The sequence below is a fragment of the Stegostoma tigrinum genome, chromosome 29 (genome assembly GCF_030684315.1).
Source record: "Stegostoma tigrinum isolate sSteTig4 chromosome 29, sSteTig4.hap1, whole genome shotgun sequence".
Classification (NCBI taxonomy): domain Eukaryota; kingdom Metazoa; phylum Chordata; class Chondrichthyes; order Orectolobiformes; family Stegostomatidae; genus Stegostoma; species Stegostoma tigrinum.
The window spans coordinates 38,639,285-38,662,035 of NC_081382.1; the positions used below are offsets into that span (position 1 = coordinate 38,639,285).

Sequence of the window (22,751 nt, forward strand, 5' to 3'; positions counted from 1 at the left end):
CTTCAATCACTGAGGAATATACACACACACATTATGGTGCATAAACGCCTTCAACCAGTACTTACATACTAGCTTAAGCAAATGTAGAAGTAAAAGCCCAAGAATCGAAACAGGTGAGGGCAAAAAGCACCAGTAAAAGCAGACGGAAAGGCACTGTAAAATGCCAAAATGACAGGTCTCGCCATGCAATTCTTCCCCGCCGGTCTGCCTCACCTTTCACGTCCCGGGCCAGTGCCTTCCAGGTGGGCGCATAGCTGACACAGTGGCCGCACCACGACGAGTAGAACTCTACCACCCAGGCGGCCGACGAGTTCACCAGCAGGCCCTTAACACTATCCGCCTCCAGAACGGTCACCAAGTCCTGGCTACTATACAGCCGGGCGGCGTGGCCGTGGCACAGCAGCTGTGCCAGGAAGATGCTGACGGCGGCGGGGAGCAACGGGCACTTGCCACGGCCGCACGACGCCATTTTCCTAACGGCCAACCTCCCGCCGCTTCCTCGCTCGAGATACTTCGTCGCTCAACCGCCTCCTCACGCCCCCGTGACGTCACCCAGGAGGCGGGGCGAGGACACCTCGCCGTAACCAAGCAACAGCTGCCTCGAACTACAACCTCTCATTCACAAAAAAAACGCTACACAGTTGGAAGGTGACACCGAGATAACGCAGTCTGGAGCTGGATGAACGCAGCAGGCCAAGCAGCATCTCGTTTAGAGGAGCCCTGCCTACATTGTAGAAGCACACGGCCCCATTTAAAGAGCTATTTCTACATGTAACGAAATATCATCATTTCTAAAGGGGGGTCTACATTTTAAAGCGACATGGACATTTTTAACGGGCTATTTCAACAAATAAGGAGATGTAGTCATATGTAAGTGGACAAGATTATAGTTCAAAGGGATATTTCGACATACAAAAGAAACATGGTCATGTCTAAAGGGGCAAATCTACATTTTAAGGGCACATCGACACATTCAAGGCACAATGCAGAGAGAAGAAGTCACTGATGTGGTGTTCTCTCGGCCACCAAATAATGACATCGTGGTGGGACGGGCAATAAACATAAAAATAGCTAATGCATGTAAAAATGGTGCAGCAATTATCATGGGGGATTTTAATCTACGTCTCAATTGGTCAAACCAGGCCAGTCATGGCAGCCTTGAGGAGAGGTTCATAGAATGCATTCATGATAATTTCCTTGAACAATACGTAATGGTACCTACGAGGGAGCAAGCTTTCCTAGATCTAGTTTTACTTAATGAGGCAGGAATAATTAACGACCTCACAGTTAGGGATCCTCTTGGAAGGAGCGATCACTGTAAAGTCAAATTTAAAATAAAGATGGAGTGTGAGAAGGTTAAATCCAGTACCTATGTCCTGTGTTTAAACAGAGGAGACCATGAAGGAATGAGGAAGGAGTTAGCTAAGGTAGAATAGGAGCAAAACCTTTATGGTGGGACAATTGAGGAACAGTGGCGGACTTTCAAAACAATTTTTCACAGTGCTCAGCAGAAGTATATTACAATGATAAGGAAGAATTGTAGGAAAAGAGAGACAGCCAGCCATGGATGTCAAAGGAAATAAAGGAAACTATCAGATTGAAAATAAACACACACAAAAAAGCAAAGCGTAGTGGGAAACTAATAGACTGGGAAATCTTTAAAGGCCAACAGAAAGCCACAAAAAAAGTTATAAAGAAAAGAAAGATAGAATATGAGAGTAAACTAGCTCAGAATATAAAAACAGGCATCAAAAGTTTCTATAGATATGTAAATCGTAAAAGAATGGCAAAGGTAAACATTGGTCCTTCTGAAGATGAGAAGACCAATTTAATAAATGGGAATGAGGAAATAGATGAGACATTAAACAGTTATTTTGAGTTGGTCTTCACAGTGGAAGACACAAATGACATGGCGAAAACTAATAGCAAGAAGGTTATAGCAGTCGAGGGCCCAGAAACTATCATTATCACTAAGAAGGCAGTACTGGGCAAGCTAATGGGACTAAGAGGTAGATAAATGTGCTTGCCCTGATGAAATGCATCCCAGGGAACTAAAAGAGGTGACGGGGGAAATAGCAAATGCACTAGTAATTATTTACCAAAATTCACTGGACTCTGGGGTGGTTCCCACGGATTGGAAAACAGCCAATGTGACGCCACTGTTTAAAAAAGGAAGTAGACAAAAAACAGGTAACTATGGTCCAGTTAGCTTAACTTCGGTAATGGGGTAAATGCTTGAATCTATCATTAAGGAAGAAATAGAAAGACATCTGGATATAAATTGTCCCATTGGGAATATCCAGCATGGTTTTATGAAGGGTAGATCATGTCTAACTAATTTGGTGGCATTCTTTGAGTACATTACTTGCGTGGTGGTGAATGGGGAACCTGTGGATGTGGTGTATCTGGATTTCCAGAAGGCGTTTGCCAAGGTGCCACACCAAAGGCTGCTATATAAGATAAGGTTGATGGTATTACAGGTAATGTATTGGCTTGGGTAGAGGATTGGTTGACCAGTAGAAAGCAAAGAGTGGGCTAAATGGGTGTTTTTCTGGTTGGCGGTCCGTGGCTAGTGGTGTGCCTCAGGGATCAGTGTTGGGACCGCAATTGTTTACAATTCACGGAGATGATTTGGAGTTGGTGACGAAGTGGGGTATGTCAAAATTTGCAGATGACAGGAAGATGAGTGGTCGAGCAAAGTGTGCAGAAGACACTGAAAGTCTGCAGAGGCGTATACATAGTCTAAGTGAGCGGCCCAAGGTCTGGCAGATGGAGTATAATGTTGATAAATGTGAGGTCATCCATTTTGATAGGAACTTTTAGGTAGCAAAATGGACTATGTTTTAAATGGTGAAAAATTGCAGCTCGCTGCAGTGCAGAGAGACTTGGGTGTCCTTGTGCATGAATCGCTAAAAGTAGGATTGCAGGTGCAGCAGGGAATTAAAAAGAAAAATGGAATTTTGTCTACCATTGCTCGAGGGATGGAGTTTAAAAACAGGGAGGCTATGCTGCAGCTGTATAGGGTCCTGGTGAGGCCAGACCTGGAGTACTGTGTGCTGTTTTGGTCTCCTTACTTGAGAAGGGATGTACTAGCACTGGAGGGGGTGCAGAGGAGATTCACTCAGTTGATTCCGGAGTTGAGAGGGTTGAATTATGAGGAGAGACTGAGTAGACTGGGATTATACTCATTGGAATTCAGAAGAATGAGGGGAGATCTTATAGAAACATATAAGATGATGAAGGGAATAGATAAAGTGGAGGCATGGAGGTTGTTTCTGCAAGCAGGTGAAACCAGGACTAGAGGGCATTGCCTCAAAATAAAGGGGAGCAGATGTAGGACTGAGGTCAGGAGGAACTTTTTCACCCAAAGGGTTGTGAATCTGTGGAATTCCCTGCCCAGTGAAGCGGTTGTAGCTACCTCATTGAATGTTTTTAAGGCAAGGCTAGATAAATTTTTGAACAGTAAAGGAATTCGGGGTTATGGTGAGTGGGCGGGTAAGTCGAGCTGAGTCTTAAAAAGATCAGCCATGATCTTATTAAATGGCAGGGCAGGCTCGAGGGGCCTGTTGGCCTACTCCTGCTCCTAGTTCTTATGGCATATTCAAAGGGATATTTTAACATGTAAAATGGCGTAGTCACATCTAACTGAACAAGAATATGTTTTGAAAGGACGTTGCCCTTTTTTTCTCAGCAGAAATATCCTTTTAAGAGACATAGTTCTATCTAATGAGATAAATATACCTGAAAGAGGGGCAAGGCTGCACTTAAAAGAACATAACACATTTGGAGGGCTTAGCCACACGTAAGGGGGAATTTTCATATATAAAAAGATGTGTTGAAATCTAAAGCGACATGGTCACATTTAAAAGCACATGGTAATATTTTGAGAACATAACCACATTTGAGCATTAAATGCAGCTACCATGGATGAGATGGGAATGAGATGGTTTAATTGTTTAAGAAACAAAACACATTATTACCATATGCAATGATCTTGAAGGAGTGATGGAACCAGAGAATGGCAAAGGTAATTGCAAAATTCTTGAAAAGAAAACGATTCCAGATCTTTACAAGTGCAGGGGAATGATTCAACAAAAGTGCCATTACAAATTTGATGGACCAAATAATCTCCTTTTGAGAGATATCAAATGGGAGCATCAGTATTTCAGTAGCAATTCTAGCGCTTCAAAAACAAAATTCCAATTTTCGTTCTCCTCCCAAAGGCTCCGTTTTGTCAGGATACAATGCAATCCAGTACAATTTGTTTTGCCTCATCCTCATCTTGTCATCAGCCAACAGTCATATCTGTGTAAGATAACAAAGTGAGAGCTCTCTGATGAAGGGTCTAGACCTGAATCATCAGCTTTTGTGCTCCTGAGATGCTGCTTGGCCTGCTGTGTTCATCCAGCTTCACACTTTGTTATCTTGGATTGTCCAGCATCTGCAGTTCCCATTATCTCTGAATCAGTCATATCTGTGTTCCTACCGGTCACATTATCAAGGGAAATAAGGGGTGGAAAATACTGGCCCTGCCAGTGATGACACAACCCATTGACAAATAAAATAGGTCATGGTGTTGCCATCAGTGAATAGGGCCATGCTGTGTCAGAATCAATTGATCAGAAAAATTCTGAACTCACACAACATCAAGAGAAGCCACAGTTCACATTTCATTGGCAACTCTGCATGTTGGCTTGGTATTATGTCAATCTCTGACATTATTATATGCATTTAAACTATTCATCGAATTGTTTCACAATTGAAGATGTTACCAGACTGAAAAATCACTACTTCAGCACATGCCAAAACATTTTTAGAAGGTATTTGGGTAGTAGAGCTGACACATGAAATGTTTCAGGATTCATAGATAATGGGAACTGCAGATGCTGGAGAATCCAAGATAATAAAATGTGAGGCTGGATGAACACAGCAGGGCAAGCAGCATCTCAGGAGCACAAAAGCTGTCGTTTCGGGCCTAGACCCTTCATCAGACAGCTTTTGTGCTCCTGAGATGCTGCTTGGCCTGCTGTGTTCATCCAGCCTCACATTTTATTATCGAGGAGGGATTCATATCTTGTTTAACCAAATACATTGGCAGTACAGAGCATTTCAGAAAAATGCAATAAATATTTCACTTTGCACCCCTTATTCAAGAATTTCAAATTGAGTTTGGAGGTAATTCAAGCACAAAAGGCAACATTCCTTTGTTAATACACTCACCATAAACTGTGAAAGATTATTTTATAAAAGTCACAATGTTTAATCCTGAACTGAGCAAATAAGTGCAAAGTTATTTTTAACCATTTAATAAAACACTGCAAACTTTACTTCATATGAAAATACATTCATTTACAATTTTGATCAGATTTTTACAAAGGAAATGTATTAAATAAAATAGCTTTCCTGAGTATCAATATTTACAATAGTAATGCAGCTATTATTTTGCAATTGAGCAACTAATTGAAATAATTTCAGAATAAATTATATGCTTCATTATTATACATTGAGATATTTTTGTAAATGTATCATGAAAAGGAAATCTTTAACACAAAGAAAAGCAAAAGTTAAATAAAATACAAAAACATCTTACAGAAATCACTCCAAATCAAATTTGTTGAATCACTTAACAGTGAGATGCTCCAAGTACCAAATGGCTAACAATCACTGGCAATGACAGAAACAACTTGTTAAGAATGTATGCATCTTGATTATATCTTAAAGGAATATCTACTCTGCCCTGGACAACATCAACAACTGAAAGCTGTTTTGTTAAATTTAAAACTATAACAGCAAAGCTTCATAAAATCCAATACTGAGCCTAATCTTGAATAAACATTCTGTTCAGGAAAACCTTTTCACATCTCAAGTTTCTTCAGATTCAATTAGTACAAAGCAAAGATTGAGGTCAGTGGAGAAAGGGTGAGTAACAGCATATCTTGTCTCTCACCCAGTTATTCTCCAATGGCTGGTCACTTGTGCTCATCACTTGACATTATTGATTTTGAGCAAAGCACAGGCCATTTTGTGAATGATTCTAGAAAAAAATAAAGACTTTAAGAATAGTTAATTATGAAACAATTACAGCCCAATTTAAATTGGATTTGAAATCACTGAGTTGAAGCTGTCTTGTACTTCTGCAAGCTATATAATGCCAGTTCCAGGAAGTCTCAGACTGTTTCAATTCCACATTGCCTACAGGACAGCTGCAGCTGGTGTGGAGTAAGGTACTAATGAATTGCCCGGGAATGTGACAATGTGACTGAACTAACTCTTCAGACAGTCAACATGTAAGAGTCAAATTGAACAATGAGGAGAAATGAAGGAATAAGCACAAACTGTGCGGAATTCTGCATGCCTAACCATCAGGAATGCTTGCTCCAAGTCTTGGTGTCAAAGTGATACCTGTAGTCTGGTAGATTCTGGTCCCAAACCACTACCTGTTGCATGCATGCTCATGATCTCAAACTAATATTTGTCATATGAATGATTGTGGTCCCAATCCAACAACTGTGGCACAGAAGGTCCTAGTCCCAAAATAATATGTGTATAATAAAACATATTGATCCCAAACTAATACCTGCAGTATGACAAGTCCTAGTGTCAACTCCTATTGGGATTACATCACTAATATAACACTTCGAGAAACAATGTTGCATGGATAATTGAAAATATTGTGCTTGGAAAAAAAAATTAGACTTGCAGATAAAATCTCTCAAGTGGGCATTTGAGTGACCAAATGGAGAGTTGAACAATTTGGAAAAACAATTATGGTTATTCATTCCAATATGGAACATTAAAACCACCCTCTTTCTACAATTCTGCTGTCTCTCCATTTCTGTTTTCTAATTTTTCTAATAACTAGATGCTCTCCTGTTGCAATGATATCATGGTGATTAAGTCTTTTAAGTCTCTCGATGGTCAATGTCATTGTATATGAACTGAAATAACTCGAAAATCTTTTTTTTAAATGTTGGAAAACCTAGACAAAACCCGAAGCTGTTAGCACAGGACAGGGCCAAGACTGGGAAGGGTAATCTTTCCAAAAGCATCAATGGGCAAAAGCAAAATAAACTATTCATTCTCATAATATCAGCTAACGCCTTTGTCTTGTCAGCACCATGTTCTTATTATTGTACATTTATATGATTATAATGGTTTAAGAATTGCTTCAAAACAGCATTTCCATTGTAAATACTGACTATTATCTTTAATAGTTATAATTATATACAATTAAAGTTACAATTACATGTTTTGGAGTTGTGATGATATTTTCCTTCATGTTTTACAAAACGTTTACAAGTTGCATGGAAATTTTAATTTGCAGGCAAATCTGATTTGTATTTTAAAAATTGACCTCCTCTTAGAAGACAATACTGGAAATTGATTTTCCCATTGGCCCTGTGGATGGTGGGATCCAAAGTCACAAACATCCAGAATGAATGTGTTTTAATTAACTGATCTTTGTCAGAGTGGAGGTGAGGTGAGAAGAAGTAGAGTCAGCATCCTGAACCTTAGAACCTCAAAAATAGGGACAGGGGTAGACTATTGAGTCCCTTGAGCCCGAGCTCCATTCAGGACATTTGTAGCTGATATTCTTTCTCAAATTCACTTTCCTGTCCACTCCCTATATCCATTGATGCCCTGAGTGACTAAACGTATGTCAAAGTCAGCCTTAAATACATTTAACAATGGACAATCTATAACCCTCTGGGGTAGAGAATTTGAAAGATTTGAAAACCTTGCATGAAGAAAGTGTTCCTCACTGAAATACCAAATGATCAGTTCCTGATGCTGAAACTCTACTCTCGCATTCTGAATTCCTCAGGCAGGGCCAAAGTTCTCAGCGTCCAACCTGTCACACCTGTTCAGAATCTGGTCAATTCTAATGACATCAGCTTTTATTCATTCAAATTTCAGCAAATGTAGGTTCAATTCCCTCAGCCTGTCATCACAGACAACTTTCCCATTCCAAGAATCAATCTAGTGAAATTTCACTACAGGAAAACAAGCATAGTGGTAATATGACGGTAATCTAGAATCCCAGGCTAATGTTCTGGGGACACAGGTTTAAATCAGACCATCACAGCTTGTGGAATGTGAGAATGTGAACTCCATAAAAATCTGGAATTAAAAAAGGTGATCTAATGGCAATCATATAACCTTTGCCAATTTTTGTTGAAAACTCATCTGGTTCACTCATGTTCTTTAGGGAAGGAAATCGACCATCCGAGCCTAGTCTGGCCTACATGTGACCAATAGCAATGCATTTGACTTTTAACAGCCCTCTGGACAATTAGAGATGGGTAATGAATGAATAAAAAGAAGGCAAGTATGTGCTTCATTACTTATGGTGAACAAAACTATAAATGCTAAGTGTGGTCTCACTGGGAGCCTATAGAATTGAAGCAAGGCTTTCTCCTGTTGTATTCTCATCCCCTTGTAATAAAAACCAACAGGTCAGTTTCCTTGCCCATTGCCTTCTGTACCTTGTGTAATGCTAACTTGGTGTTTGGCAGGTGCAGTGAGAGAAGGACACACATAGTCAGGGATAATGGGAACTGCAGATGCTGGAGAATCCAAGATAACAAAGTGTGGGGCTGGATGAACACAGCAGGCCAAGCAGCATCTCAGGACCACAAAAGCTGATGTTTCGGGCCTGGATCCTTCATCAGCAAAAGGCCCACGCATAGTCAGGGGCCTTCTTTCTAACACCCGACAAGCTTTGTATCTGTGAGAAGGTTGTATACATAGTGTTCGCACGCATTTCTCCTTCTGCTACCAAGATCAAACAGCCTTCTGCTCTCTGCACATGCCATGTGGCCGACTGCAACAAAGAGACGGAAGTATATTTCTGGGACCACAAAAGTTACCTCCCACAGAAAAGGATGAGAGAAGGGAAAGATCTATTTGTGGACATCAATAACATTAACAGAAAATGTACTGGATACCCTTCAGATATTACATTCATCTGACATGTACATGTAATGCAGTTGCAGAATCATTCATTTAGAGCTGGCAACGGCATCAATATTGTGGAGGGAGATGCCAGATTTGAAACTTCTATTTAAGATTTGTACATTTACAGGATATTTCCAAGGTAACTCATGCATTGGGGAGAAGCAAAAATGAATTCTGATCTGTTGAACCTCAAATATTAATACAAAATAATCAATATTAAAGCCTAGAAATATTATTTGATAACATAAATTTACTTCAAGGTTTTCACATAGGAGATTTGACCATTTTGCACAACACACACAATGTCTGTCCTATCGTATGCAACAGGTTACAAGCAGTTAAACCTGAGAAAAACAGGGCTGAGAGCTGATGATGAGTCAGATAGAAAACAACTGCACTGTGTCAGTACCAAGTCTGTCAGATTCTCTGTCATTGCTGGTTTTGTCATGTCCTAAGAGATGTAAATAAAGTGCTGCGTTGATGGCTGTTTATGTACTCATTTAGATTCAATTGAGCTTTCAGAATTGGATACTAAGTTTCTTCTATGTGGTTAATAATTGTTTAGCAAGTCAACTCCTGTGTAAAAGACACAGGAATGTGAAATGAAGTAGTAATACACCAATTTCCCCAATTGCACGTTCAATGGTGTGTTTTGACTTTGCCTTGCAGATGACACCCACTAAACACCTGCCTGATTTAATATGTTTAATTGAGTGCCTCACTTTATGAGCACCTAAAGCTCACCTAGCAGTGTCTACCATTATATTAATTAGCACAGTATTCAAACAATAAACTGCTCAAAAAAATTCACAGAACATATCCATTTATTTTCTTCTGAAAGAATGCCCCCCCCCCACCCCGAGCTAGCCACAATACCTTCAGTAAACCTCAGCATGGCTGTGCTCAGCATCAATGCAGTTTCCCCAAAGTTTCAGAGATAGTAGGAACTGCAGATGCTGGAGAATCTGAGACAGCAAGGTGTGGAGCTGGATGGACACAGCAGGCTAAGCAGCATCAGAGGAGCAGGAAGGCTGACATTTCAGGCCTAGATAGTTGTTCAGAAATGTGGGAGGGGGAGGGGATTCTGAAATAAATAGGGAGACGGGGGAGGCGAATAGAAGATGGATAAAGGAGAAGATAGGTGGAGAGGAGACAGACAGGTCAAAGAGGTGGGGGCGGAGCCAGTAAAGGTGCGTGTAGGTGGGGAGTTAGGGAGGACGGACAGGTCAAGAGGGCAGCATGAGGCTAGTAGGTAGGAGATGGGGATGGGGCTTAGGGAGGGAATAGGCAGGAGGAAGGACAGGTTAGGGAGGCAGAGACAAACTGGTCTCGTTTTGGGATGTGGTTGGGGGAGGGGAGATTTTGAAGCTTGTGAAGTTCACATTGATACCATTGGGCTGCAGGGTTCCCTAGTGAAATATGTGGTGCTGTTCCTGCAATCTTCGGGTGGCATTGTTCTTGCACTGCAGGAGGCCCAGGATGGACATGTCGTCTGCGGAATGGGAGGGGGAGTTGAAATGGTTCGCGACTGGGAGGTGCAGTTGTTTATTGCGAACCAAGCGTAGGTGGTCTGCAAAGCGGTCCCCAAGCCGCTGCTTGGTTTCCCCGATGTACAGAAGCCCACACGTGGAAAGTGGATACAGTATACCACATTAGCAGATGTGCAGGTGAACATCTGCTTGATGTGGAAGCTCTTCTTGGGGCCTGGGATGGGAGTGAGGGGGGAGGTAAAGTTTGCTGTGTTCGTAGATGGTGCAATGTTTAACGCTTCACAGAATTCCAGTCTCTTCCACAAATTTATGATCCTCCTTTTCTTATTTCTGTAAGTTTACCTGGAATATACACTTGTCCCCCTCTTCTTGTTAACTCTCCCACTGGCAACTCACAGAATTATGCAAAATATAAAGTACAGAAACATCCATACAGCCCATCTCATTCATGCTGGTTTTTAAGCTCCATGTGAGCCTCTTCCCACCATTTTTCAATTAACCCTAATAACATAGCTTTCTATCCCTTTGTCCCCGCTTATCCAATTTCTTGTTAAATGCATTCATACTTCCTGCCTCAACTACCCTCTCAGTTGCCAGTTCCAAGCATTCTGGAAAATATTACTTTCTCCACTCCTGTCAGTTCTGAGGGTTCACACTGTTTGCTAAGGTAGAGTTCCATCTGTGGTGAACAACTATTAGAACATTTCAGTTGATCAAATTTTCAACAACCAGTGATTCTTTGGAAAGAACTTATATGCAGAAATATCTTTCCCCTATCTAATGATTACATAGGAAAAACGGTGCATTGCTGGCAAGTTCATTGTTTATTTACCATTCCCAAGTGCCATCATAAAAGGTGTTGATGAAGTTTCTTCTACGCTTTGAGGTGATAATTGCTGTTGGTTTGTGGCTTTCAGAATTTTAATCCAATGGCAGCAAAATGGAAAGGCAATTTATCCATAAGTTCTTGTGTGACATGCAGAAACTGGTGTTCCTACACAGTGCCACATTTGTCATTTAAGCTGGTAAAATACTTCTGTTTCAAGACCTTCAAAGGTTTATGGTTAATGTATTGAATTGTAGTCCAGGACTTGATGACCACAGAATGTGCATACCTAAAGTGGCTAAACAGCTTGATTATTAGCCTGTAAATCTGTCCAATGTGCCCGTACCAGGTGAAAGAGTAAGAGAGTCTCTTGCTCAGCCATGCCTGATGCAGAATGGTATCTGTGAAGATACAGTGTCTGGTGACAGGCTGGCTATCTGTTCCATGAGAAACTAGGCTTGGAAACCACATGTAAGTAAGTGTTTTATCTGTCTCTAGGCATGAGGTGAGAGAGAAAGAAGAACTAGTTTACTCAATCATCACTGTTCTTACCGGTTACTCAATGCAGGATGTGTCTTCAGTCGACATTTCCTCAAAATTTTCCTCCCTCGCTGTGTGTAAAACCCATTTTCAAAAATGGAAACTTTTGTTATTTGGTCTTCAAAAGTGGGCACGAGCATTTATCTGCCTGTCCCTAATTGTCCTTGGACAGGGGCTGGTCAACAGCCTGCAACCGAATAGTTTGCCCAGCCATTTTTAAAATTTCATTCATGGGAATGAATGAGAAGGGTGTAGGCCCAAAACGTCAGCCTTCCTGCTCCGCTGATGCTGCTTGGCCTGCTGTGTTCATCCGGCTCTACACCTTGGTATCTCAGATTCTCCAGCATCTGCAGTTCCTACTATCCCCAGAACATTACCTGGGTATCTGGATTAATGGCGTAGCGATAATATCACTTGGCCATCGTCCTCTGCTTCAGAGGGTGTTTAAGAGTCAAATACATGGATGTGCGCTGGGAGATACATGTAGGCTAAAAAAGTAGGGACAACAGACGTCCTTTCCTGTGGGAGTAAATGCACCTGTTGGGATTATGCTTCAATCTGGCAGTTTAGTGATCAATATTAATATTCTAGATTTATTAAATCATTCAATCTAAATTCCCCCATTGGCAATGATAGGGCCTGCTTTTGCAGTATTAATCTGGGTCCCTGGACTACTTGTTTACTTAAATTATCAGTATGCTAACATTGCCATGCACCACCCCTTGCTCTCAAAATGCATGAGTGATCCGCAGCTCAAATTCCACAATGCATTGAATCACAATTAGGTGGCAGAGGGAGACAGAGGTTTGAAGTTATAAGGTAATTCATCAATTAAAACGGTAATACAAACCCTCCTCTATACTATAAATATATTCTAGGATGGTGGGAAAGAGGAATTTAAACTTCTCCTAGCTATTTTAAGTAATCTTTAAATCTTATGCTTTGTTAGAATTTCAGAAAGCAGGTCACACTTGTTGCTGGCAAACAATAGCATGATTTATAAGAGGCCTTCATCACATTTGCAAATAAAGTGAACTGCATAATACTGAAAAACATTAATATTAAACTTTCCCCCATTCCGTGAAAATTCAGCACTATCAAACGCCCTCAGCCACATTATTCACCAGATCCTTTTCAAATCTATGCAATTTATCAGAATAATATTAGCAAAACTAAAGACAAAACTTGAAAAGTTTTGGAAAGGAATATCAGAAAATACATAATTGGCATTTATATAGCACCTTTCACCTCATGATGCCCGAGACAATGAAACAAGTTTGAAACTTAACTACTGTTGTAACCCCAGGGATCGCAGCAACCAATTCTTGCACAGTAAGCTCCCACAAGTGATTTTGGTTGGGGTTAAAATATTGGTCAGGACAGAAAGGAGAACATCCCCGTTTGTCTTCAAAATCATGCCATGAATCTTTTACAGCCACCTGAGGGGGGAAATGGGGCTTTGGTTTAACACCTTATCCATAAGTGAGCACCTCCTGAAGGTGCACCACTCTTCAGTATTTTGCTACAGTGTCAGCCATGAATTTTTGGGAAGTCCCAGAGTGGGATGATGAACCCACAACTCTGATTCAGCAGTAAGACTGATACCCACTGATCCACTGCTAATTCTAATGTTGGATTGCATTAAGAAATTATCTATGTAATTCAGTCTTTTCACCTTCACTTGGAACTTCCTGGATTTTATATTAAAACCCGTGCAATATATAATAGTTGTGAAGGTTTTGCAGAAGCTCATCTTGGCTTGATGGTTTCTCTATTCAATTTTGTGAACAATATGTTGCCTTCATCTGCTACGTTGTGGAGATGGTGAGAGAATGTCTTGTTGATCCTCTGGCACAGATGGCGTTGAGGACATCCACAGTGTCATGAACCAAGATGTTGAAGATGTCCTCAGTCAGTTTCAGCTTCACAGTTAGTTCATCATCATCATATTGAACCCACTGGCTCTCTTCCTCTTGGAGTTCTTGAATCTAAAGAGGAAAGTCATGTTACACTCTTTCTTTTCTTTCCCCACTTAACTCAATCTCGGTAGCAGCAGAGTGTACTGTCTACAAGACACACTGCAGAAATTCACTAAGGCTCCTTAGACAGCACCTTCCAAACCCATGGCTACTTGCATCCAGAAGGACAAGTGCAGCAGATACATGGGATCACCACCACCTGCAATTTCCCCTCCAAGCTACTCACCATCCTGACATGGAAACATATCACTGTCCCTTTTGTGTCATTGGGTCAAAATCCTGGAAATCCCTCCCGAACAGCATTGTGTGTGAGTCTACAGCACATGAGCTACAGTGGCTTAAGCAGGCAGCTCATCACCACCTTCTTAAGGGCAACTAGGGACGGGCAATAAATGCTGGGCCAGCCAGCAATGCTGCTGTTCCAGGACTAAGAAAAAAAACTTCAATCTCCCAAAACCAATTCTGGGCCATTCTGGAAAAAGTGCCAGGAGATCATATCTGCATATTTCTTTAGTGCCACCAAGCTTTTCAACAGCAGAAGTCGTCACCACAGGGTCCAATCAGAATTTCTTCTGATGTGTGTCCACATGTACAGGGGACATGATCAAGATTGGGAACCCTGGCAGAGGTTTTGCCCTCCTTGCTTAGGTTTATTAAAACTGATTGTAGCACTGAGCCACAGTTCATATTTATGCCAACTGAATGCCACCCTGGCTGAGGTTACCTCAGGCAACACAAACTGAACTAAGGTACTTGCTGCTCTATTTTAAATTCATTCCCAAGATGTGGGCATCACAGGCAAGGTCGACATTTATTTCCTATTCCTAACTGCGCTTAAAGGGACGGTGAGCCATCTTGTTCAATACAACTGAGTAGCTTGCTAGGCCATTTCAGAATCAATCATTGCTATGGGTCTGGAATTACATGTAGCCCTGGCTTGGCAAAGATGGAAGATTTCCTTCTCTAATGGTCAAAAGTGTGATCATGGCTTTGGGATTTTATGATTGTTGTTATAGCTCAGGCTAATGTAAACTTAGACTAACAAGTGTGAAAATGCTTTGAAGTAAAATGCTTTTACTCAAGGACACGGGTACATTTTAAAATGGTTTAGTTTTGTAACGTAAAATACACCTTTGTATGTTAATTTTATATGATTAATTTGAACTTTAACTTGTTTTACACACCAACTATAATTTCTTTTTATTTATTCATGGGATAGGGGCATTGCAGACTAGGCAGCATTTACTGCCCGTCGGGCAGTTAAGAGTCACCCACATTGCTGTTGGTCTGGAGTCACATACAGGCCAGACCAGGTAAGGATGGCAATTTCCTTCCCTAAAGGACATTAGTGAACTAGATGGGTTTTTCTGACAATCAACAATGGATTCACAGTCATCATTAGATTCTTAATTCCAGATAATTTTTAAAATTTAATTCAAATTCCACCGTCTGCCATGGTGGGATTGAAACCCAGGTCCCCAGAACATTATCTGGGCCTCTGGATTAACAGTCCAGCAATAACACCACTCAGCCATCGCCTCCCTTGTGGTGTCAGATATGGTTCATTTTGTTAAAGATTATTGACAGGCTTTGGAACTTTGGCAAATAATTAGCTGGGGTGACGGTTAATCTTGAGAAATCATTACACACTAGACGGACACACAAACAGCTTGATAGGCGCCGTATTAAAGATATATAAAGTTGGTAGGTTGAAATAGATAAACTGTTCCAAAAAGTCCTTCCAAAAGTGATTGCATTTCAAAAAAATAAATCAGAAGACAATAGGAAGCAATGTCACAAAGATGACTATCACTTTTAAAGAAACTAATGAGGGAATGAGTAAACATTGTGTAGATAATCTGGGATTGATTAAATGCTGCTCACACAGTGGCAAGTTAATTAGAGATCATGATAGCTCTGGACAGGCACAGGGGATAGTGTTTTAATTCATTCATGTGTTGTGGGTATTGCTGGGTCAGCATTTATTTTCCGTCACTAACTGCCCAGAGATAAGATAAGAGCCAACCATATTGCTGGAGGTCTGAAATCATATGTAGGCCAGACCAGGTAAGAATGGCAGATTTCCTGTCCAGTGACATTACCACTACGTCACAGTCTCCCCCTATTAGCAGCAAATGAGTGACAATTTCTTTGGTTTGATGCACAAAAAGAAAGGGTAAAGACAGAGGGAGAAATTCAGTCAATATAAGAGAATGATAAATGTGTTCCCAGGCAACCACAATCATTAGCTGGTGCCCTGATCCAGATTGACAGAAAAAAATTGTGTTTGTCAAATATTGTTTCTTTTGAGCCTTTTATTGATTCATTTAATAAATTCTGCAACACGCCCTGTGAAAACATATTTGTATCCAGAATGGGTCGTGCAATTGTTCAGGACTTGTGAATTTTGGATTGGCTGTCTATAATTGTAATTCATTGAGGTCTTACAATTAAAGTTAAAAAGAGAAGCCCAAAACCTTACAACAAAGAGAGTATACATAACCAGTTAAAAGAGAACAAAAACAAAATTTCTGGAAAAGCTCAGCAGGTCTGGTAGCATCTGTGAAGGAGAAACGTTACAGGTCCGGTGACCCTTCCTCAGAACATATGGCTGAAATAGTGCGCAAGTCTTATGCCCTACGCAAAGCAAAAAAATGTTATCATATTTATCATTCCAAATTCCTTCGGTCCCTTATCTTCCAAATAAACTTTTAATAATCTCCTCAAAAAGAGTCAGAAATATAATAAAAACTCACAAACAACATTATTTTTTAGGTGGTTTCCACAGTATCCTCTGACGCAACTCAGCTCAGGTCTTGGCTGATTTAATGAACTGACTGTAGGAGATCCAATAGAAACTCGCAACCGCACACTCCTTAGTGACGGAAGACTGTCATGACCTCCCTCACTAGCCTGACTGCAGCCTCCAGCACAAGGACAGACTTCAATCAACGTGAAAAAAAATTCTCGGAGTTTCAATTACACCAGGCGTTTGATCTGAACAAAACAGTCAGACCTATCAATCAGTTCCAAAACGGCTTCATCTGTCAGATGGGATCCTCCTCCAAGGCCAGAGGTGGCCATTAATTTAATGCATCAAGGCTGCATTGTGAGATAAACATATCAGTCAGTCTGGATTGTGCAGTGTCTGCTGCCTGAGAGCCCATTATTTTAACCCCATGCATTTTGACCAGCAAGAAATAATCCAATAAATCTTTAATTGGTCAAAAAATAATGGAATTGTCATTTCGTGAAAAAATAATCCGAAAGCTATAAAAATGAAATTGAAATGTCCAAAGATCATTTGACTGTGCAAGTTTGCTACCAATAGTTAGAACAAACAGATGAGGCTAAATTCAGTGTGGAGCTGGAGGAACACAGCAGGCCAGGCAGCATCAGAGGAGCAAGAAACTTGATGTTTCCGGTCTGCTGTGTTCCTTCATCTCCACACTGTATTATCTCTGACTCAAGCATCGGCCGTTCTTACTATCACAGGCTAAATTCGGTCCCAGGTTCCAGAACAAAAAGAGATGGGGAGTGATAAAATAAGAGTCCTTTGTGCAGGGGAAACACCTTAACATGGATAAAGAATTGCTTAGCTAACAGGAAGCAGAGTATAGGAATAAAAAGGTCTTTTTCAGGTTGGCAATCTACAACCTGTGGAGCACCACAAAGAGTATCCCTTGGTCCTCAACTATTTAAAATCTATTTTGGATAAAGGGACCAAATGTGGATAATTAATTTTTCCAATTACACCAAAGTAAGTAGGAATGTCTGTTATCAAGGGGAGATAAAGATATGGGTAAACAGATAAACATTGGTTAATTGAGTTGTCAAAAATTTGGCAGGTAGATTATGACGTGGATAAATGTGGACTTGCCATTGGTTGCAGAAGGAATAGAAAACAAGCATATTATTTAAATGTAAACAGATTAAAAAAACTCTTTGGACAGAGTGATCTGCGTGTCCTGGGACATGAATTACAAACAGTTAATATAAAGTTTCAGAAAGTGATTGGGAAGGGAAATAGAAGGTTGTCAGTTATCGCAAGTGGAATGGAATATAAAAGAAGGGAAATTTTACTGCAGCTATACAGGGTGAAGGTGTGACCACGTTTGGAGTAGTGTGTACAGTTTTGATTTCCTTATTTGAATAAGTTCAGATAAGGTTCATTCTACTCATTCCCAGAATGAAGAGCTTATCTTATGAATATTTCCTTCCCTAAGGGCTATTCATGAATCTTTTCACAACAGATTTTTGTTTTATGGAATTCAAATTTCACCATCCACCATAGTGGGAGTCAGATCACTGTCCCCAGAATATTAACTCAATATTCTGGATTACTAACTCATTGACATTACCGCTACAACACTGTCTTCCAAAGTTATAACAAAATGGACATTTTGTGTCACCTATATCACTTCCATCAGAATAAACTACCCCTTAAGAATCCTACATAAAAGTGGGACATCATGACCAAGTACACTTTGATGGACAGATCATTTCTGGTCATTTCTGCTCCGTCCTTTCACTCAACCCTACCGTGCCTTGATGAAGACAACTGACATTGACCACATGCTTACCAGGATAATGTCAACACGGTCCCTTTTGCTCTTGCAATACTTTGTCAGTTTCTGGAGCTTTTCTCTCATTTCCAGGTCATTTCTGTCCAGATTTAGCAATTTGGCCACTTTGCCTTGGATGAATGACTTCAAAGAAAAGAAATAAAACCTTTTATTTTTGGCCTACAACTTTGAAATCATCCTAAGGAAACATTCTGACAAAGTTTCTTTGAAAAGAGAGACAACTTGGAAATCACTCTTCTTCATACTGTTTGAAATACATGGATGATGCTCAGCTGGTGAACTCTTCCTCTTTAAAATTCAAAGAATTACCTGACATTTTAGAAGGATTGATTATTCAGTGATATACTACACAGACTTTCGGAACACTTAAACAGGGTCCATCAATATTGGACCTGAGGATAAATAAGCAAATCAACCCCTCAGGAATTTATGTTAGTAGTTGTCAGGTGATCTTCCTGCTGAGTTAACTCATTACATAGAAACATAGAAACAGCAGTAGACCATTCAGCCCCTCGAGCCTGCTCCACCATTCCATAAGACCATGGCTAATCTGTGGCCTAACTGCATATCCCTTGATACCTTTGCTCAATAAAAAATTGTCTATCTCAGATTTAAATTTAACAATTGAATTAGCATTGACTGCTGTTTGAAGAATGCGGGAATGTTCAAAATGGCTTTGAACATCTACTCTATGTGGATGGAAGTCCTTTCTCATTTCTCTCCAGAATGGCCTGGCTCTAACTCTTAGACTATGTACCCCAGTTTTAGATTCTTCAACCAGTGGAAATTGCTTATCTTTATCGGCCGTGTCCTCCCATGTTACTATCCTAAACACCTCGATTAGATCATCCCTTAACTTTCTAAATGCTAGAGAATAAATGCCTAATTTGTCTGATCTTTCCTCATTACTTAATCCCTGAATCCCAGCTATTATCCACCCTCCAGGGCCAAAACATTTTCCTAAGGAACTTACCAACATCTCACTCTGGGAAATCAAGAACAAGAGTTCACAATGGATATCAACATTTCTGTCAGTTCTTTAAAATATTAGTAAAGAAAGTTGAGATGGAGAATGCTGGAAGGAAAAAGGCAGAAAGAGAGAGAAGAAAGGGTGAAAAATTAATAGAAAGAAGGGTGGTGGAGAGCAGTAGGAGGGTAATAAAGAGAAGGCCAGAAGGAAGAAAAGAAAGATGCGTGGAAGGACAGAAAGCTGAATGGAAGGAAAGAGAGAGAGGGAAGGAAGGGCATAAAAAAAAACAAAGAATAGATTGATGAAAGGATGGAGGGTGAGAGAGAGGAGGATGTAGAAAGGACAGAAGGAAGGACAGAATTACGGAGGGAAGGAAAGAGAGAGAGAAACTTGGGTCTTATGTCTTTCATAACCTTAGGATGTCAAAGTCATTTTTAGGCCAATGAGGTATTTGTCACTGAGAAAATGTTGGGTTAAGAAGGAAACATGTATCCTACCTTCATTTGCTTTTGCTGCTGTGTATCAGGAACAAGGCCAGATAAGAGTCCAGGCCAGGACTTGCGTTTCAGCCATGGATATGATTTGGACATTGGCTCCTTCATTAAGAAGTTTTGACAAAGATCAGAAGTCAAATCAAAAATAACCTAGGTAAATAAGAGAACACAAAATCTGATATAGTTGGCAAAAGTGCTGAAAAATGCTGCATATTTCTTATTTTTCCATAATTTGGCAATCCTAGAAGAAAACGAGTTGGGTAAAGAGTCAAAGCCATCAGAGTTTCTTGAAAAATAAGTTGGATGCTTAGACTATGTGTGAAGGGTCTAGGCCTGAAACGTCAGCTTTTGTGTTCCTAAGATGCTGCTTGGCCTGCTGTGTTCATCCAGCTCCACACTCTACTTTTCGCTGAGACTGGGATTCCCATTTACCAGAACACAAGAAGCAAAAGGAAACCGAGCTGGCTTAGATTCTGAGACACCTTCATCTAACAGTTGCGCACCTTAGTGACCGGGCATCTCTTGTGAGAAGCTTTTTTCTGTTTTCAGCCTGCTCCTAATTATGGCAATGGAGTAAGAAAGAATATCCCAAAGCACTTTACATCTAGTTAAGCTTTTGAAACAAATGCCTGTTACATTTTTAAATTCAGTCATGGGATGTGGGTGTCGTTGGCTCGGCCAGCATTTATTGCCCATCCCTAATTACCTAGAGAGCCTTTAAAAGCCAACCACATTGCTGTGGGTCCGGAGTCACATGTAGGCCAAACCAGCTAAGGATGACAATTTCTCTCCCTAAAAGACATTATTGAACCAGATGGGATTTTTCCGATGATCAACAATGGTTTCATGATCGATAAATGCAGAGCTGGAAAAGCACAGCTGGTCAAACAGTATCCGAGGAGAAGGAAAGTCAACATTTTGGCCCAAAATGCTGACTTTCCTGCTCCTTGAATGCTGTCTGAGCAGCTGTCCTTTTCCAGCTCACATTTATTGACTCTAGCTTCCAGCATCTGCAGTCCTTACTGTCTCCAAATGGTTTTACAGTCGTCATTAGACCCTAATTCCCCTAATGCTGGACTCAAAGATTTGAATCTGTTTTCCTCCACACAGATGCCACGTGATTTGTTGAGTATTTTAGTACTTCCTGTTTTCATTTAGATTTTCAACCAACCGCAGTGATCTACTTTTATATTATTGGAGTCTTTTGCTCTGCTTGGAAGAACCACATAGAATGTAGAATATAGAAACAGGTCATTGCCCAAGTGGTCAGTGCTCCCTTTTATGCTCCCCCCCAGATTCTTCCTCCGACATGTATTCAGTTAACTCTACTTTGTGTTTCCTCCTATTATTCTCTCCCTTATGTTTATCACTCTTCCCTGTGAATGCATTTCCATTACATACTGGCATTGCCCACCGAAGGCTATATATCCTTAGTTTGAAATAAAAACAGAAAATGCTGGAAACTCACAGCAGTATCTGTGGAGAGGGACACAGAGTTGATCCATGAAGACTAAGGCCATTCATCAGAAAATTTCAAACTTGAAATGTTCTGATGGATGGTCACAGACCTTAAACCTCCTTCTTCCTCCACAGATCTCCAGCAAGCACAACAGCTCGCTTTTTTATACTCTTAGTTCAATTTAACTGTCAGGCACTTTCATATTCCCAAATGTTGAGAGAGCCGCTCATAAACCTAATGTTCACCTGCTCGCGCACTCCCTTGCTTTCTGTATGACCATTCTTCTCATCAGTCTGGTCTTGATCCTCAAACACATTAGTCGTGCTGTTATCTTGAACATGACAACATTGGTTCCACAGGACATTGATGGCTTTGTCAACCAACTGCTGAACTTCCATGAAGTTATAAGGTGCAGAAAAAACAGTTTCCTTTGGCTTCCTACAAGTTCCTGAGCACCATCGGTCCAATGCAAACCTTTGCCCTGGAGTTTTATTGTCCAAGAAAGGCTGGAATCCTTTGTATTTTTCACTGCTGACATCCTGGCTGCTTCCAAAAGTACTCATGTCAAACATTTCATCATGTGCCTTGCAAGAGAAAGACAATACAATAGACAGCAAACCTGAATTAAAATTAGGGCATAGTATACAAAGCATGTTCATATTATGGCTTTCAATATTTCAGAATTTCCTGAAGAGCTTTATCTCAATTGGCAGATTTTTAGAAAAGAAGTTATAGATGTAATGTTGGAGATGCAAGAGTCAATTTGAGCACAGCAAGGTCCCAAAAACAAAATGCATTAATGATCTCTGTTTTACTGAAGAGGTTTAGGAACAAATATCAACCAATACACCAGCAATAACCTAGTTATTCTCAAAAGTTTTACAGAAGATCACTTGAGACCTAATCAGAACCTTTTGTTTTAATTTAATATTCTGACCGAAAGGCTGCAGCTGTAACAGTACTGCATCAAGCACATCAGCCTTGATTACAAGGTCAAGTTTCTGAAGTGGAATTCAAACCCATGATCTTCCAACCTACATGGTGCAAGTACTCCATAGTTGACCCCAAGTGAGGGGCTGTGGTCAGAGAAATATACTAACTCATCCTTAAGGTGACTGGAAATGATACAATGCATCAATGTTATATGCTTTATGAACTTCATTATTGGTTCCATTGAGTACAGAAAGCATAAAGCCAAACATACAGGTGATGGTAAAATAGGTGAGAAAGTAAGCTGCAACGAAGAAATAAGAACTTTAGCTGAATGGCCAAAATTTGGCAGATGAAGTTTCACATGGATAAGTATGACGTTATCCATTTTGATTGGAGGAATAGAAAGGCAACTTATTATCTAAATACGGAGAAATTTCAGTGTAATTCAGTGCAGATAGATCTGGGCATCCTTGTGAAGACTAGTATGCAGGTACAGCAGGCAATAAGGAAGGCAAA

General features: G+C 40.4%; 2 protein-coding genes across 3 annotated transcripts in view; both read right to left on the minus strand.

The window, feature by feature from the left end:
* qsox2 (quiescin Q6 sulfhydryl oxidase 2) overlaps positions 1-540 on the minus strand; it is a 78,259-nt gene extending 77,719 nt beyond the window's left edge. For both annotated transcript variants that reach the window (XM_048558746.2, XM_048558745.2), the window contains exon 1: positions 214-540. In XM_048558746.2, the coding sequence (XP_048414703.1) occupies positions 214-469 (256 nt within the window). In that variant the 5' untranslated portion in view covers positions 470-540. The remainder of the gene's footprint in view (positions 1-213) is intronic.
* An 11,618-nt stretch (positions 541-12,158) lies between these two features.
* The window catches only part of LOC125465303 (centrosome-associated protein 350-like), a 118,780-nt gene continuing 108,187 nt past the window's right edge, over positions 12,159-22,751 (minus strand). The window contains exons 20-23 of the mRNA XM_048558601.2: positions 21,548-21,886; positions 19,847-19,993; positions 18,377-18,502; positions 12,159-13,802 (exon numbers count right to left, since the gene is read on the minus strand). Coding sequence (XP_048414558.2) covers positions 13,623-13,802; positions 18,377-18,502; positions 19,847-19,993; positions 21,548-21,886 — 792 coding nt within the window. The 3' untranslated portion in view covers positions 12,159-13,622. The remainder of the gene's footprint in view (positions 13,803-18,376; positions 18,503-19,846; positions 19,994-21,547; positions 21,887-22,751) is intronic.